The sequence below is a fragment of the Notamacropus eugenii genome, chromosome 6 (assembly GCF_028372415.1).
Source record: "Notamacropus eugenii isolate mMacEug1 chromosome 6, mMacEug1.pri_v2, whole genome shotgun sequence".
In the NCBI taxonomy this organism is placed as follows: domain Eukaryota; kingdom Metazoa; phylum Chordata; class Mammalia; order Diprotodontia; family Macropodidae; genus Notamacropus; species Notamacropus eugenii.
Window position 1 is genome coordinate 55,937,832 of NC_092877.1, and position 17,841 is coordinate 55,955,672.

The 17,841-nt window shown below is 37.8% G+C and overlaps 1 protein-coding gene across 8 annotated transcripts in view; it reads right to left on the reverse strand.

Annotated features, from left to right (window-relative positions):
• TRMT44 (tRNA methyltransferase 44 homolog) overlaps window positions 1-17,841 on the reverse strand; it is a 164,242-nt gene that overhangs the window by 116,720 nt on the left and 29,681 nt on the right. For 4 of the 8 annotated variants that reach the window (XM_072620130.1, XM_072620123.1, XM_072620124.1 and 1 more), the window contains 4 exons: window positions 14,881-15,064; window positions 12,694-13,129; window positions 10,346-10,462; window positions 2,811-3,469 (listed from right to left, as the gene is read on the reverse strand). In XM_072620130.1, coding sequence (XP_072476231.1) covers window positions 3,237-3,469; window positions 10,346-10,462; window positions 12,694-13,129; window positions 14,881-15,064 — 970 coding nt within the window. In that variant the 3' untranslated portion in view covers window positions 2,811-3,236. Of the gene's footprint in view, window positions 1-2,810; window positions 3,470-10,345; window positions 10,463-12,693; window positions 13,130-14,880; window positions 15,065-17,841 lie in introns of those variants that run through there. The other 4 variants (XR_011969444.1, XM_072620126.1, XM_072620127.1 and 1 more) reach the window with 2 other exon arrangements.

A 17,841-nucleotide genomic window follows, 5' to 3' on the forward strand; every position in this document is an offset into this window, starting at 1 on the left:
TAAATAAGAGTTAAATCCCAATGAGAGAGGCCGATTATTGGAAAGTTGGCCATCAAATAATGAATATTTTGAGTCACCAAAAAAACAAATAAAAAATTGATAAAAAAATCTATTAAGGCATGTACATACATATGTAAATCAATGATCCTTGAAATAACAAAGCCTTATCATTATCATCCCTCTCTCTCAAACCTAAGCAAATTAAATTGTATTTGCCTTGCCTTTCTTACTTTTAGGTTTTTTATTAGCAACAACACATAATTTATGTTGCTTTTTATCATTTACCAAGGACATGCCTCATAACAATGGTGTGGTATAATTTATCTCTAAAGAGAAAACTAGGTGAACTGACTTGCTTAAAGTCACATTATCCTGTCAGCGACAGAACAAAAACTCATATCTGGGTCCTCTGGCTCAAAATCTCCTATTATGATGACCAAAGAATGAATGGAGTAAATAACGCAGGTCTGGACAACACAACATCTTGACAGAGTACTTGGTAGATTAAGGAAAGCAGTGAGATGTCTTCTTCCACTCTCCAAGCCTTGCTTGGTTAGGAATGTGGCAACATTAAGGATGTAATCTGGAACCTAGGATAGACTAAAGGGATGAGGGGAATAGGATAAAAGGAAAACAAAGAATCAGTTCGAAGAAACAGAGGGAAGCTGGATTTCAGATTGTAAAATATAACCTAGGGCTTAAATTTAGAGGCTTACTTAATAAACTTAAAGCTTACTCATGAGAAGTCTGTGGGCAGGGAGCTTGGGGAGGCGATGGGGGAGATAGTGGATGGGAGAGATAGAAGGATAATACAGGAAGTTAAATGGGAGGCTTGAATATATCACAGAGGAAAAAAAGCAGAATGAGAGTTTTTCCACGGCCTCTGGGAGATTGAGTTTTGAGCACACAACACTTTTTCAGTTAAGCTGAGTGATGTGAGACAAGAAAGCTTTTTAAATTCATCTTTGAAAGTCTTGATTTCAAAGCCACCTTATATTCCTGACCCTACAAGGAAAATGGAAAAGGGAGGCCATAATTTCAACATGGGCTTCAAAGATAACGACCAATTATTTTACCTGTATCTGTTATTTGCAAGAGTTCTTAAATTCCATTTCATACGTAACCTTCTTTTGTCTTTTGAGGTAAATAATACTTTCATTTTCTCTACTAAGAATGATCTTTGGGATTGGGAAAGATAGAACGTAAATGGCCAAGAGTTGAAACCCAAGGAGGAGCAGGGAATAAGCACCCAGAAGACCTCAATAAATTCAAATTCCCAGGAGCAAAAGTATGACGTCCCTAGATAATAAAGAAAACTATCAGGGATCTTCAAAAACATCATGTACTAAAGAGTTATGACAGAATTGGGAAAAGCCAAATATTCTAATTTTCAAAAAGGGGAAAAGATTGTTTTTAAATTATAAGCCAGTGAGGTTTTAATGCAATTCCTGGCCAAATTCTAGAACATATTATTAAAAAGAATGTATTGGGGCATTTAGAAAGGAAAGGGTACGCTAAAAGTCACTATGGTTTCATTAAAAACATATTACTCCAGTATAACAGAAAATATAATAGAACTTTTTGGATCAGATGATAAGACAATTAGGTGAATTCAGAAATAACTAAATGACCAGAATCAGACAAGTGATGAATAAAGTGGTGTGAACTTGGAGGGAGATTTTTAGTGCCATACCCTAAGGATTTGACCTTAAGCATTTAACATTTTAATGACTAGAATGAAAACATAAATGACATCAGATGACAGTTAAAAATGTATAGGGGCCAAAAACAAATAGTGGAAGGGACCAAAATGATTCCTCACTGGCTAGAAATAATGAGTCAAACTAATTTAGATGAAATTTAATAAGGATAAAGGTAAATCTTTTTTCTGCAGTTCAGAAAATCAACTGTCCACACATGAAATGGAAGAGACCTAGCTAGATATTTCATGCAGAAAAAGAAAGCACCAAGCATTATAATGGACTGGAAATTCAATGTAAGTGAATGGTATGACCATGGCAGCCAACAAATGATATAATTCATTCTTAGGCTATATTAAATAGACATGTGGTGTCTAGAATGGGGAAAGGTGATAGTTCTGATATATTTTTGCCCTGATCAGACTGCTTTTGGTATACTGTGATAGTTCTGGGCATCTCATTTTGGGGAAAAAAAAAACCTGGATGAACTTAGAGCATATTCAGAGAATGTGAGACAAGATTGTGAAAGAATTAGAGGCCATGTAATGTAAGGAATGATTACAGGAGCTAGAGGTGTTTACCTTGGAGAATGAGAAAACATAAAAAAATACAAGGGATATGATCACTACCTTTCAAGACACATAAGTATATGAAAAGAATAGGATTATTTGTGCCTGGCTTGGCCCCTAGGGGCAGTACTAGCAGCAATGACTGGAAATTACAAAGAAAGAGAGTTTAGCTTGAGTTAAGTAAAATTTTCTTTACAATCTGAGCCGTCCAAAAGCAATGTGGGTGGCCTTCATGCTAGGTACCTTTCGACTCCCAAGATTCTGGGAAATCTGCTCCTTGAACTTCTCAGTGCTGAAAGTCCTCTGCCTCTGTTTTCTAAGAATCAATCTCCTCCTCTTCCCCCCACCCTCCATTTAAGTCATGAATATTTTCATGCAATCTGGAGGTATTAGAATCAAAACTTAGCCCTCTGAAGAAAACATGAGTGTCAATTTCTTCTTCATATTCATTCTCTAAAAAAGATATAGATATATAGATTGACCGAAAGTTGAATTGTGAACTACAATACTTTTTCAATGAGAAAGGCCAGTTCAAGCAAAAGAAAGTCACAAACCCAAACAACTCTTTTTAATCATATGGTATTTTTAAAAGAACTATATAGCTTGTTTTACTTATTCAGAGTCTGTATACAAACCTGAGTAATTTAATTTTAAACATCATCCAAAATATACACTGTATGCTACAAATATACAGAATTGCTTATACACATTTTAAAATACAAAATAAAATTTTATGTTCAAAAATAACTGGCAACATTTTGTTTAGTTTTAAAAAACTGCAACTCTTCACAATAGGTAAGTCCCATACTGCCAGATGAGTCTTAAGAAAGATGAAAGGAAATATTCAAATTAGCTTGCCACAAGAAACTTCAAAAGATAGGTAGGTTGGATATTAATATCCAACTGCTTTCACTCAACCTGCCCACCCCGCCCCAGGATCTGTGTTCTTCAGCTTGCTGGTGCAGTATCAGTGGATCTGCTTTATCTTCTTCAGAGCCTGAGACTGCCGTAACTCCTGGGTTCCATGAGCATATGAGCAGGACTCAGAGGTCAGAGAACAACCATTGGGATGGTGCATAAAAAACCAACAGAGCCGTGTTTTAAAAGCTTCTGATGACAGTCTCCGTTTAGCTTCTGGCTGGTTTTTCTTTGCATTCTTCTCTTCTCTCCAGTCACGAATGTACACTCTTCCATTCACAACTGGGGTTTGAAACACAAAGAACAGAACAGCCAAACTATTAGCAAGAAGCTAGGAGATTTGTGCATGAGGTTCCTGAATGATGAAGCAGGTACTTCAGAATGTAGACTAGGAAAACTCTGCTGTACTCATCTGTTTAATCATGTCCAGCACTGCTGATAGATACTGCCAAACAGCCTACTGCAGAAAAGGAAAAGGTCTGCATAGACACCAAAATGCTTACAGCAGCATTTTTGGGGACAGCTAAGAACTGGAAACAAAGTAGATGGCTACTGATCTGGGAACAGCTATACAAATACATACCAGTCACATGAATGTAATGAAATGTTACTATGCTATAAGAAAAGAGGAATGTGATGAATTCAGAGAATCATGGAAAGATCTGCCTGGAACGGACACAGAATAAAGTAATCAGAGTCAAGGATCACAGCATCATAAATAAAAGAAATCACAAAAAAGATAACCAACAGTGAATGAGGAAAACAGAAGAAGTACGAGAAGACATCCTCTCCCCATCCCTTTGCAGAGAAGCAGTCCACAAGTGTTATTCATTGCACATCATTTCAAACCTTTTTGGGGGGGGACTTAAAAGTACTATTTATTATGTGACATAGCTTCTCAGGGGTTGGAGAGAAGTTTGGGAGAAATTATGGTGATAAAAAGTAAAACATAAAAAGATATCAATAAAAATTCATTTTTTGAAAAAAAAGAAAAGGTATTCAACAGGTAGAGAGCAATGGTAATACATCTTTGAATCTTCCCCAGTTCTTAGCACAGTGCCCTAAATTTAATCAATGTTCTTAAGTTTAATGAAAAAGGGGACTATTTGTATTGGCCAAATGACTGGCTTTGACTTTCTTTGAATATTGGCTTTAAGAATGTACCCATAAGTCAAAATGCCACAATCCAAATTCTCCTTCAGTGCCACAATGTGGCATAAAGGTGGCCTTGGGATCCTGAACATAAGGCCTATGAAACTGAAGAGGCTTCAAGCACAAATTTAGTGACACTACCTATGTTATCGACCAGCTAAGGCCAAGCCTAGCTCAGCTCAGGCAGCCTGTCCCAGAAGGCTGGCCAACAGAGGACTAAGTCCGCAACAATTCAGTAAAGGAAACCAAACTAACCAATTCAATTTAGCAAATATTTATTCAAAGCACCTCTGTGGTAGGTACTGTGCTGGCCACTGAGAATATAAAAACAAAAATTACACAATCCCTGCCCAAAGGGAACTCACATCTTTCAAGGGGCACGGGGGGGGAGGGGGGAGGGCATGGTGGAGAGAAAAAAAGATGATATACAATGTGTATATAGATAAATAAACAAAATTTAATTTGAGGAAGCAGAATGTATTAACAACTTGTGTTGGGAGGGATGGAGATGGGGTGGGTAAATTAGGAAAGCCTCACAGAGGTGGTACCTGAGCTGAGACTAGAAGGAAGCGAAGGATTGTAAGAGCAGAGATAAAGAGAGAGGATGTGGCTATGAAAAGACAAAGGGATGGAATATGAAATAGATGTTAAATATTCAAAATCCTTACATGTGCTGTTATTTATAAAAAGCTAAAAATATACACATTCTGGGAAGTCTAGTCCCTAAGGTGATGTTAGATTGTGCGGAAGAAATCTGGCTCCATCAGTCAAGGAGATGTGGTTGAACCAATTTTGTGGGACCATTTGAGGTTAACTGGGATTAGGTATTCCTTGTGCATTCCATTTTATTCTCTCTTCTCCAACAAATTCAGTGACTCCACATGAAACACAGCCAAAGCAACCAAGCCCTTCCTGGCTTTCACTGGAAACCATAACATTGGCCCAGATTCACCTAAAATGTTGCCAAGATTAAAAACCTTAGGGGGAGTGAGAAGGAAGAAAATTAAAAGAATGTTTTAAAAATCTAGCTCAATATTTGTATTACATACACAACTAGAGGCTATGTGAATTGGGTTTGGAATTTCTTTTTAAAACACATACTTCCTGAACAGAACCAGGAGAACATTGTACACAGTAACAGCAATATGGTAAGGATGGCCAACTGGGAAAGACTTGGCTATTCTGACCAAGATAATGATCCAAGACAATTCCAAAGGACCCATGATAAAAACAATGCCATCCATCTCCAGAGAGAGAACTGATGGTGTCTGAATGCAGACTGCAGCATACTTCCTTTTCACTTTATTTTTACTACTTTATTTTGTTTGTGTTTTCTATCATATAACATGGCTAATATGGAAATGTTCTGCATGACTTCACATGTATAACTGATATCAAATTGTTTGCCTTCTCAAAGAAGGAGAGATACAAGAGGAGGAAAAGAATTTGGAACATAAGATTTTAAAAAAGGATTTAAAAAAATTTACATGTAACTGGAAAATATTTAACTAAATAAAAACAATTAAAAATATATAACATACGTCAATGTTATGATCCTAGTGAGAGAATTTGTCCCTCGCAGCAGACAAATCCTTATCAAATATTGTCCCAAAAAGCTCTTTGGAAAATAAGCTCTCTCTGAGAAATAATTCAAGAATTACTGGAGTACCTGAAAGTTATGATCAAAAAAAGAACCTGGACAGCATCTTTCAAGAGATTATCAAGGAAAATTGCCCTGATATCCTAGAACCAGAGGATAAAATAGTAATTGAAAAAAATCTACCAATCACCTCAAGAAAGAGATCCCAAAATGAAAACTCCCAGGAATATTAGAGCCAAATTTCAGAACTCTCGGGTCCAGGAGAAAATACTGCAAAGTGGTCAGAAAGAAACAATTCAAATATTAAAGAGTCACAGTAAGGAATACATGGGATTTAGAAGCTTCTACATTAAAAGATCAGAGGGCTTAGAATATGATATTCTGAAAGGTAAAGGAGCTTGCAACAACCAAGAATCAACTACCAGCGAAAGTGAGCATAATTAGGGGAAAAAATGGACATTCAAGGAAACAGGGGACGTTCAGACATTACTGATTAAAAAGTCCAGAGCTAAGCAGAAAATCTGATTTTCAAATACAAGATCCAAGAGAAGCATAAAAGTGCTTTTCAATAAGATTAAACTGTTTACATCTGTACAAGGGAAAATGATACTTGTAGCTCTTAAGAACTGTATCTCTATAGGATGGTTAGAAGGAGTATACACAGAGGGTACAGGTGCTGACTCTGATGGAATGATATAAAAAAATATGCAGTGAAAAAAAGGATTGTAATGGGAGAATTAAGGGAGAGACAGAATGGAGCAAAATAAGTCACATGCAGTGGCATGAAAGATCTATTACAATGGATGTCTTCAGATATTTTCCTTTATCTTTATTAAAAGTAATTTTCTCTTGGAAGTCACCTCATCACTTTTGAGCCAGCTTTCTTTTTAGAGTCTACCTATCCTTTCTTTGAGCTCTTTAAAATCTTCTCCCATAAAGTATTAAATTACCCCTATAACTAGGCTCAGCATTTCTCTCATCTATCACAGACCCTCAGAAGACCAAACTGGTACATGACATCCCAAAGTTCCCATCATCTCTGCTTCACTAATCAGTGTTGTAAAATTAGAATAGGCTGAAGCTAACAAAATAAAACTGAATAGGAATAAATGTTGCAGAGTGTGGTAGCACATTCCTACGTCCCTGCTATTGAAGAGTCTGGGACTCTGCTGGGACAGAAATCATGACATAGACAAGTCTGCACTAAGTCTGGCACCAAAATAGGGAGTGAGCCCCAAAAAGGAGATGACCATAAGGTAGCCTAAAAAGGGGTAAAACAGACCAGATCACAAAGAGGGCCAAACAGAGCTCTCGTGTCAATCAATCAGTAGTGGGGTCAGGCCTGTGAGTGTCTATTGTATTTCCATCCTGGACAAGACAAGATGATCACTCTCAAAAAAAAAAAGAAAAGAAAAGAAAGGAATAAATGTAGAACCTTGCCTTTGAAGTATAAAAACAATGAAAGAATAAGTACAGAATAGGGAAGAAAACTAGAAGTCAACTCATGAGAAAAAGTTCTATGATTTTTGGTGGATAGCAAGTTTTACAAGCATCAGCCACGTAATGTGGACAGCTTGTGAGATCAATATGGGTATTCCATCCAATGATTCAAATTACAATCACTCTGTGACTTAATAAACTGTCCTCATAAATCACTGTAGATTATTCCTTTCTTTTAATTCAACTAGCTGGTTCTTGGATTTTAGAAAGACAGCCTGTCATCTTTCTAGTTTTCAAGAACTACACAGACCTTGTCCTCCACTAGCCTATCTTTCAAGAAATGAAAGTCACCTTGATAGGATGATGAGATATTAGAGCTGGACTTTAGCAAAGCATTAGACTGAATTAACAAAAACTTGGTGTTCAAAGGGAGGAATGTAATAGCTGTACTATCTTTCGGGCCCTGGTCAGAACACATGTGAAGTGGTGCCTGTTCAGGCTGCCAGTCTGGAATGGACATTATAAAACTTCCATGTGTATGTATATAGGAGAGTGAAGGGAACGGTATGTGAAGTAGAAATTGTGCCAACTGTTGATTAAAGGAACTGGGGGTACTTAGGCCAGAGAAAAAATTTATATAGCGATTTGATTGTTGTTTTCAAAGAGCTGGAAGCTGCTCATGCAGAAGCAACTTCATTGGTTCCACCTAATCCAGAGAGCAGAACAAGCATGCTTTATTCATGCTTATTTTGCACCAAGCAACAAGATTTCTTTCCCTACACGGCCCCATTAGAAAGTAAAATGTAATGACTATTCTATATGGAAAAGTAACTTAGAAAGGTTAAACAGCGTGCCTGTAGTCACACAGCTGGGAAGCAGAGGTGCTGACACTTGACCAGAGCCTCCTGACTTCCAATCTAGTGCTCTTTCCAATACACCAAGCTGCTAATAAGGCTGTGTAAGGTAGTAAAGTCAATCTGTCCAGTAAACAAGAACATGGGCCCCAAAGCAAAGGACCTGGGACAACTGTCCTGATTTCTTATTACACTCCTGGCACAGCTATGGCTCAAGTACTAACATAAGCCAACAAAAGGAATCACAGGTAAAACAGGAATAGTAATTGTACTACTTATTCCTCAGGGTTGTTTTGAGGAAAATGCTATTCTATAAACCTTAAAAAAATACCCCTATATTTTATGTTGCATTCCTAAAAGTATTATAAAATCCTAGAACTACAGTGTTGGAAAGGATCTCAGGAATCATCAAGTTTAACATGTACCTACTTTATGAATCTGGTCTGTAAAATTCTCAATAAACCTAGTTTTAACTTGAAGACTTCTAGTAACTAGAAAATTTACCACCTCTGCAAAAAGCCAATTCCAATTTTAAACGCATCATATAACTAGAAGTTCTTCCTTATGTTGAGTCAAAATCTGCCTGCCTACACTTTCTTCCTCATTTGAGACTTCGTATACTGAGTGGAAATCAATCTGATTCTCAAATTTGCGAGTTGGAAAGGCCCTCAGTGGCTATCCAGTACAACAATACACAAAAGGAATCATTACTATGGCCTAAGCACCAAGTGGTCACACAACTTCCTCTTGAAGACCTCCCATGAGAGGAAACTCACAACTTCCAGAGCTGGTTGGTACACTGCTGGTCAGTTCAGATTGATTTGCTGGGAAGTTTTTCCTGACATGCAGCCTAAATTAGGCCTCTAGAACTTCCATCCATTTTGATTCAGTTCTCCAGGGCCAAACCAAACAAGTCCAATTCCCCCTTCTCCACCTGACAGCAGGCACCAGGTCCCCTCTGAATCTTCTCTTGTTCAGGTTAAGCACACTTAGCTCCGAGTGTGACATGGTCTCAAGGCCCTTCACAATCCTGGCTGCCCTCCTCTAGACACTCTTCTCTCTTTAAACTAAGACACCCAAAACCGAACACAATACTCCAGGTATGGTCTGGCAAGGTGACAGTATAGTGGGACCATTATTTCCCTATTCCTGGAAGACATACTATTTTAATGAGTCCCAACACTACATTATCTTTTTGGCTGCCACAGGACACCACTGACTTGTGTTGAACTAGCAATATCTTAGAAACCCCAGATCTTTTCCAGAACAATTGCTATTTAAAATGTTTTGTACCTACATGTACTGCTGAATTTCATCTTATTAGGCTAAGCCCAAGGCTCTAAACTGTCATGAGTTTTTGGGATCTCAAATTCATGCTCTGTTACCTGGTTTCATTTCCTTCTCCATATTTCTTTTAAAAATTTAAGTTGGTTGGTGAGTACCCTGTGCATTCACAGTGATTTCGAGACAAATCTCATTTTTTTCTACCTTGTTAGAACTATTTCACTTTCTGTCTTCAGAATCTCATTCTTGAGCATCTTCCTGGACTGACTTTCCTTACAGTACTTTAGTCAATGGGCCTATTTTTCCCCTGAAGTCTCTGAAATCTCTTTTCCCAAAATTTAAGGTACGTGTCAAATGAACCCAGATTCTCCCTCCTTTGCTTTTTCGTCATCTGCAGCAGACTTGACTTGAGCTCCACAATTATCTTTGCAGGTTCCCATGTGTGCAGCACAGGGCATTCCAGTCATCATCATCAGTAAAAATAACATGATCAGTGACAATGCTATTAATAATGGTACTAACAATAACAGCTGAGATTTACACACTACTTTAAGGTTTCCAAGCAATTTACATGTTAACTCATTGGATCCCCACAACCTGGAAGTTGGTGCTATTATCATCCCATTTTATAGATGAAGAAACTCCAGCTGGGAGAGGTTAATGACTTGCACAGGGAAAATACAGGTAGTAAGAGTCGGAGGTAGAATTTGAACTCAGGTCTTCCAGACTCCAAGTCCAGTGCTCTATCTGTTGAGTCCCCTACATACTTTGTTTTCTGAAACGTTTTAGCTCATAAAAACATAACTTAAACAGCACACGCATCATTACCTTCAAATACTTGATGACTGTTTTTAAGCAGCGTTTGCAGGCCTCCACATTCTCTTTTTAATCTTTGTAGAGTTTCTCTATCTAACTGATTTGCTACTTCTGCCAAGGAAAGGCTTCCTGTTGAGCAGGGAAAAAAACAAACTATAAGGTTTCTTCCCAGAAACAAGGTATTTTTAAGAACATATAAAAAAAAGACCTAGGTAAATATTCAGCATAGGAAAATACATTTAGTTTTGTCATTTTACATACTTCAAACACATGTCTGGTTCTTTTTGCCCTAATTTAACATCCACAATAAATCAAAGAAATCATTGAAAAATAATTCAGAACATATAATAACCATAGGTATTACAGTCCAATTGTTCATATCTGATGCTGGTGATTTTCATGATGATTCTTTAAGTCTGTATATTACTTGAATTTTTCAAAGTACTTCCTGATACAATCTGATACAGTGGAAAGAGCCCCAGATCTGACATTTGATCAGGACCCCAGCCCTACTGTGTGACTCTGAAAAATGTCCACTTCTAAAGTGACGACTGGACAAAATGACCTCTCAGATCTCCTTCACCTCCAAATTCTATCTGGCCACCTTCATGTTCACTATCATTCCACCTGATCCTCCCAACAGTCTAGGTAAGCAGTAAGCTAAAGTACTAGCTTCATTTTACAAGTGAGGCAAATGAAGCTCATTGAGTACACAATTTCAGAGATATAAAGCATGTTGGAGATCAAATGATTCAGAAACTTCATGTCATGAATGAGGGAACTGAGGCTTAGGAAAGTAAAGTGACTTGTTCAAAATCAGTGTGAGTGGCAGAACCAGAACCCCAATCTATTGTCTCCAGGCTCAGCAACTTCTCGCTGCATCCTATCATAATGCCTCTCCCTACAGAATCTCTATCAAAAGAGAATTCAATTCCACAATTTAATGCAAATTTATTAAGTCCCTATTATACGCAAGGTACTGAAGAATATAAAAATGAAAAATGACAGAATCTGGTGTCAAAAAAATTACACATACACAAAACAGTACAACACAAAGGTGGACAGATGTTAAGGGCAAAGGAGAGATCAATACAAAATACTAGCTAAGGTATTTTACCAATGAGGGAGAAAGGGAGATAGAAATCGTGCTTCTCCATCTATACCTTCCTTCCCTTCAGCTCTTTTGTAACCATGATCACCTATCCTCTCTACTAGGCCTTTCCTCCCCACCTCCCTTTTCAGCTTCCTTCTAGGTACTGTCTTTTCCCACTAGAATGTAAGGTCCTTGAGGGAAGGCACTGACTTTCTCTCTACTCCTATTTGCTTTCCAAGCACTTGGTACAGTTCCCAGCTCATACTAAGTGCTTAAATAACTGTTTTAACCTAGAGTTGAAAGGTGTGTTTGTGGCTGTGAAGAAGAAAAGCTGACAAATATTTGGCCTCATTAGTAGAAATATAATTTTTAACAACACAATAAAACAAAACAAAAACCTTGCCTTTCTTGGGTTTACTGTTATAGCTACAAAGGAATTCTATTTTCTAGTTTCAAGTAAGCAACATTTCTTGTTAACCTTCTTGCAGTTTAAAAGGATGATTATTTAAGGTAATTTTTGTAGGATAAAAAGGCTGACAAAACTGGAGCAGAGATGGCATCTTCAGGATACAATCAGAGGCTTCCAACCTGGCAATAAAGAGGGAGGTCTTAGCTCAGAACACAGATCTCTGAGGAATCTTCTTTCCATCTGCTTTGCTTCCTGAGTAACAGTAACAAGTTTCTAGCTCTTTCCTCTGGACAAAGAGAAGGTTCCCACTCTGCTTTTCTTGCTCCTCACTGCCTTCTACCCCATCTGGTAAACAGTCAGAAAAAGGGTCCTAATTCAGCAGCCTGGGCAGGTTTCCATGTTTACAATGGTTTAAAGTGTGTTGACAGTTCAGGAGCTACTGCATTCTACAAGAAACTTAAGAGCATCGAGGTGATGGGACCTTCCTGAGATCACAATAACAGTTTAGTGGCAGGGCCAGGATTCAGACTGATGCCGTGACTCTAAATTCTGAGCCTTTTCCATTATGTCACACTGTATATAGCAACTGATATTCATTTGTTTAATCTCTACAGGTTGACATTATGTAATTCTGGGGCCTAAGTTTGAAGTCATTATTTTTCTGGAAGAGTTAAAAGACTAGAATTTCAATAATGCAGAGATTAAATTAACATGTACTATATGTAAAACTTTCTATAGAAAGCACTTCTTTGCTAAAAAAGAGAGTTTCTTTTAAATTTCATAAATAAAAAAATAGGAGAAATGTGTCTCTATTAAAGAAGCTTAGCACAGTTCCTAGAAATGGGGTTAATTGTTTACCTCCTCGATTCCAGGTTTCTGAGCTTCCGTCGATGGAGTCTTTTTTGAGGTTCTGCTGCGTTCCATTCAACAACAAATTAGCCACTTTCAAAACAATGTGATCAATGAAGTCCCGAGGGAGAGAAGCACAGTTCCTAACTTGTTCAATTTTGTCTCTAGGTTGAAATCCATTTATCCAGATTCCACCTTCCTGAGGTACCTTCCTTTCATTTTCAGGAAACTGACCTTGGGGAGGCTCATCACTGAGACAGTTTAAATATGTATGATGGTCACAGTGACTAGTTTCTATTGTGCTGCCTAAAGAGGAACAAGAAGAGTCTTCACTTTGGGGAATCTGACCACAGGACTGCCTGTGTTCAATATATCGTGTTCTCTGCTTATCAAATAAAGCTTCTTCAGGAGCTGGATATGTTCTGGATTTTCCAATGAGGCAAACCTAAATTTACAAAAAAGTAAAACAATTGCTTTGTTATGCTAGCACAACATAGACCTGTAGGATTTAGCATTCAAAAGAACTTAAGGCTCATCTAGTCTAACCAGGTGCCTCACATGTGACAGATAAGGAAAACTGAGATTGAGAGGAATGAAATGCCTGCCCAAGTTCCATAAGGAGGACAGCCAGCCTCGAGCCAAGGTATGCTGCAGCAGAACCAGGGCTCCATGCATAGACTCCTTCTGCATACCATCCTTGACAGAATGCTATTTTTCTCTATATGTGTACCAGATTACGCACAAATGTAACAAGCACAGGATTCACATTTGCTTTAAATTAATAGCAAAGCCCATAAAAGTCAGTTTGCACAACTTTCAATAAAGATTTCTTTCTTAAAGACAAAAAATCTGAGAGTGAGTCCAGGACTTAGCATAGTACAAGGCCCTTAGTAAGCACTTAACAACCAGGAGAATAAAATGAGTTGAAATGAAATCAGGTATTGCTATAAGGTAGTAAGACTGATGTCTGAACAAACACAGATGACCTGAAGCATCCCAGTGTCCTCATATATGACACTGTATAAAATAAACTGAATGCTGCTCTTCAAAGTGGTCACCTTCTAAACTTGTGCATTTAACCCAATACTGCTGCCAGATGTGTGCCCTCTTTGGGAACAGCATCCAGAGGTATCACTTTATAAGGACAGCTGGAGAGGGGATTCTCTCAGGTAGAGGTTGAACTAGATAGTTGCTGAAGTTCTTCCAACTCTAAAATTCTTTAATTCTGTAATGAATTTTTGCTGTTTTCAAAAAAATCAAACTTACCACTAATAAGCAAAATTTTGCCAACACTACAGATGTTCAAAAGAAGGTGAAGGCTCTGAAGGAAATTCCCAAAGTAAAGTTATAAAATGTATGGATCAGTTATCAGCATTGCTAGGGTAAGGGTACCATGTAAGAGTGATCATTCTGGAAAGTATAACATTAATCTGTGCTCAAGTTCAGATGTGATCATTTAAAAGAAATAAATCTCTTTACCTTAAGTCACAATTCAGTTCATAACAGGTCTATGAATAAATAAATGAACAATTTAAAAAGTAAATAAATGGAAAGTCATTTATTATATGCCAAGTACTTTGTTAAATGTTGGGGATACAAATTAAAAAAAAAGAGATAGTCCTTGAACTCAAGAGTCTGGGACAGCAGTGAGGAGCCTGTGTTCTCAAGGCCACAAGTGGTCCTCTAGGCCCTTTGACTGAATCCAAACTTCACAGAACAAATCCTGTTCCACACCCCTGGTCTGGGAGATAAAAGAGTTGGAGAGTGGTGACCAGGGAAGGACACCGTGGCTCTGATGAATAAAACTAAGGGTATGAAAGAAGCCAAGAATTGTCAACTACCACTCCCCTCCACAAGAACTACTCCGAATTTACAAGTATAGAAGAGCACAGTAGTGACTACCAGCTCAAACAATGGCCAATAGTTTGTGATCAACCTGCTGGGAGACTCTCTTGGTCTGTAGAATTCTATTTAAGCCCTATAAAAATAAACACTACTAAATCTACCAAGACACCAAAGTTTTCCTCAGCCCATCTTGCTTCTATTTCTAAACTTGAAAAATTTATAAAACATAAGCATCACATTTCATTAGAAGGTCACAAGCTAATACAAAATTAAAACCACATCAATATCTCATTAATTAACAGAAGGGCAGGTAAACCTGAGCTAAAGAACCTAAGAATGATCAAAGCTTACTCTTTTTGTCGACGGGATTCGAAGGCAGTCTTCCTCAACATGGAACCCACAGGTGAGCCCCACTTCTTTAATAAAATCAAGGTACTCCCTATACTGTGTCTTCTTACTCTGCCTTCGGCAATATTTTCCAGTGAAATCAAAGAAACAACATGGCAGGACAAAGTAACAGCAACTATATGATGACCTATAAAAGTAATTAGCAGAGGTTTAGAAATGAAAAGTTACAGATAACCCTATTAACTAAAATTAAGCAAGACTACACATTCTTCCAACTCAGTAAATATTAAACACCAACTCTGTACTGAGCACCACTGTTTTTGTCCAGATCTATGATTTCACTGGTATAAGGGATGCCCTGTGAGGAGACTCCCTCCACCAATGCAGATCAACAACTTTCAGGAAAACTACAGTGTTAAAGAGTTGTCTAGTATATTGAGAAGTCACTGTCTTAGTTACTGTCTAATTTTAAAACAAAATTTATATAAGATACAGTCTCTGCCCTTACGAAGCACTACAATCTGAATGTAGTAGGGTGATATATGCATGTGTATTAAATCCCACTGACAGATTATAAACTATAACACAAAATAAGTAAATAAAATAAGTAACAAAGTGCAGTGTGATCCAAGGAGGAATACATCACTATCATATCATAAATACCATCTTATGATATATCATAAATACCAAGGAGGAAATCAAGGAAGACTTCACAGACGTTGAAGGATGGGGAAGAATTCAACAGGTGAAAACGAAAGGACGGAAAGGAACAACCTGTAGTTAAATGGAACAACCTGAAGAGGCATGGGGTAACAGAGAGAAGTAGGGGGCGTGACAAGGACACCATGTTGAAAGTACGGGGCAGACTGAGGGGAGTTTTGGAAATAAAACTGGGAGAGTAGAGTGACACCGTATTGTCAAGAATCATTAAGATTTACTAAAACAATTTTTCTCCATTTAATTCCACTAATCAGTGATTCAATGGCAGAGTAGAGAGAAGGAAGACCTCAAAGTTAGGAATAACAGCGTTCAAATTCCACCTGACAGATACCAGCTACGTTACAATGGGCAACCTATTTAACCCCCAAGAAATCCTCTAGGATCTCAAAGTTACAGAATAATTCCTTAGATGCACTGATATAAAGAGTTCCATATACCAATCATAGGTTTGTTTATATAAATGTACATGTGTATACATATATGTATGTGTACACACATACATATATGTATACATGTACACACATGTGCATACACACTCATATACACGATATTTCTTTACTTCCTCACTACTCACTCTCTCCTCAACCCCTAGTAATCTGGTTTCCATTTACCCCATGCAATCAAAACAGTTCTAAGGTCATTAAATATCTAATTTATTCATCTATGGCAGAAAACATGCTAAAGAGTCTATCAAGGAAGAATAACAGGACTGCCACAGAGCAGTAAAGGCTCAACTGAAAGTAAATAACACAAATCTATAGTGGACATATTCCACACAAATGAGAGGAGCAGGGACAAGGGATTCAAGGTGGAAAACAGGTCAACTGTTCTAAAGCTGAACGGGGCAACTTGAATATTAAGACTGAAGAAAGGAAAGTAATGCCTGGGCAAATGTTATAAACTGCAGCAAGGAGAGATAGGATGACTGGAGGTCAAAAGAATGATGAAAAATTGGTTTAAGAGGAATGAAACAGGGAGCTGGAAAGACAGGGAGCAATCATCAAAATGATATTTAAACCTTAAACTGGCCAAATCAACTGCTTTACTATAAAAAAGTCTTCACTGTTTTCTTTTGTCCACTGAATAAAGTTCAAACTCCCTCTATCTGGTATTTGAGGCCCTTAAAAATCTGACACTGCCATTTCCATCCCTGGCCCCCAGTGGTCTTTCTCCACATGCACTCTGCTGCAGCTGCATGGCCACATCTTCTCTGCTCAACATCAAAAGGACTTGTCAAATCCCTCTGCTTGTTCCAATTTACCTACTTCTTGTTTTCTTCTCTTACAATGTTCTTTGTGTATTCGTCAGTAAGTTCATCAATAGCATTTATTAAGCCCTTACTACATGCTAGGCACTGCACTAAGTGCTGGAGCCAGGGGCAAAAATACTGCCTCTGACATGGAGGAGCTCACCTTATAAAAGAGGAGACAACAATTAGCCAACTGCAAATGTGCAGTGCACACACAGAACAGACAGAAGGTAATCTCAGAGGTAAAGAACTAGTGGTTGTGAAGATGGGCCAGGAGTTGGGTGGAGGGAAATCAGGAAAGGCTTCCTGGAGGGAAGCTATAGAAAGGAAAATAGAATATATCTAAGTAGGAGACACTGTAGTATAGTGAAAAGCACATTAAAATTCCAGTTCCAGTATTGTTCCTATAATCTCCAGTACCTTGGGTAAATCACTTGACCTCTCTTGGGCTCAGCACTCTCATTTATAAAATGAGGTAGCTGGACTAGATGATCTTTAACGTTCCTTTAAACTATGAAAAACTGGCAAAAAGGAAGCAAGAAGTGCAGCAATCATCAGATTTGGACAGGTGGTCACCTTTCCTTTACCATGTCACAAAATGTTTTTCAAACCCTGTATCTCCTTCAACGTTCAACAGCGCCCCCACCCCCTCACTGCATGATGCTCTGAGTAGGTGTAATTCAAGAGTTAATCCATGTGAGTAAGATGACATTGTTTGGACCATGGCATTTGAGATTTTATTTGGTTTTGCATTTTACATACCTTCTGTGAAGCTAATCATTATGAACAGTATCCACTTTAATCTCCTAATTTTCACAGGTAATTCAAAATACCTTCCTTTAAAATGCTAAAAATTAGTAGCTAACTTTTTTTGATGAGAACAGTAAAGTCAACATTTTCTTAGGTGGGGAAAAAAAAACCACTCCCTATATGCTTTCTCCTTTTACTACAGTGTAATTTTTAATTTCTGCTGGTCCCTGAAAGTTCTGACATAT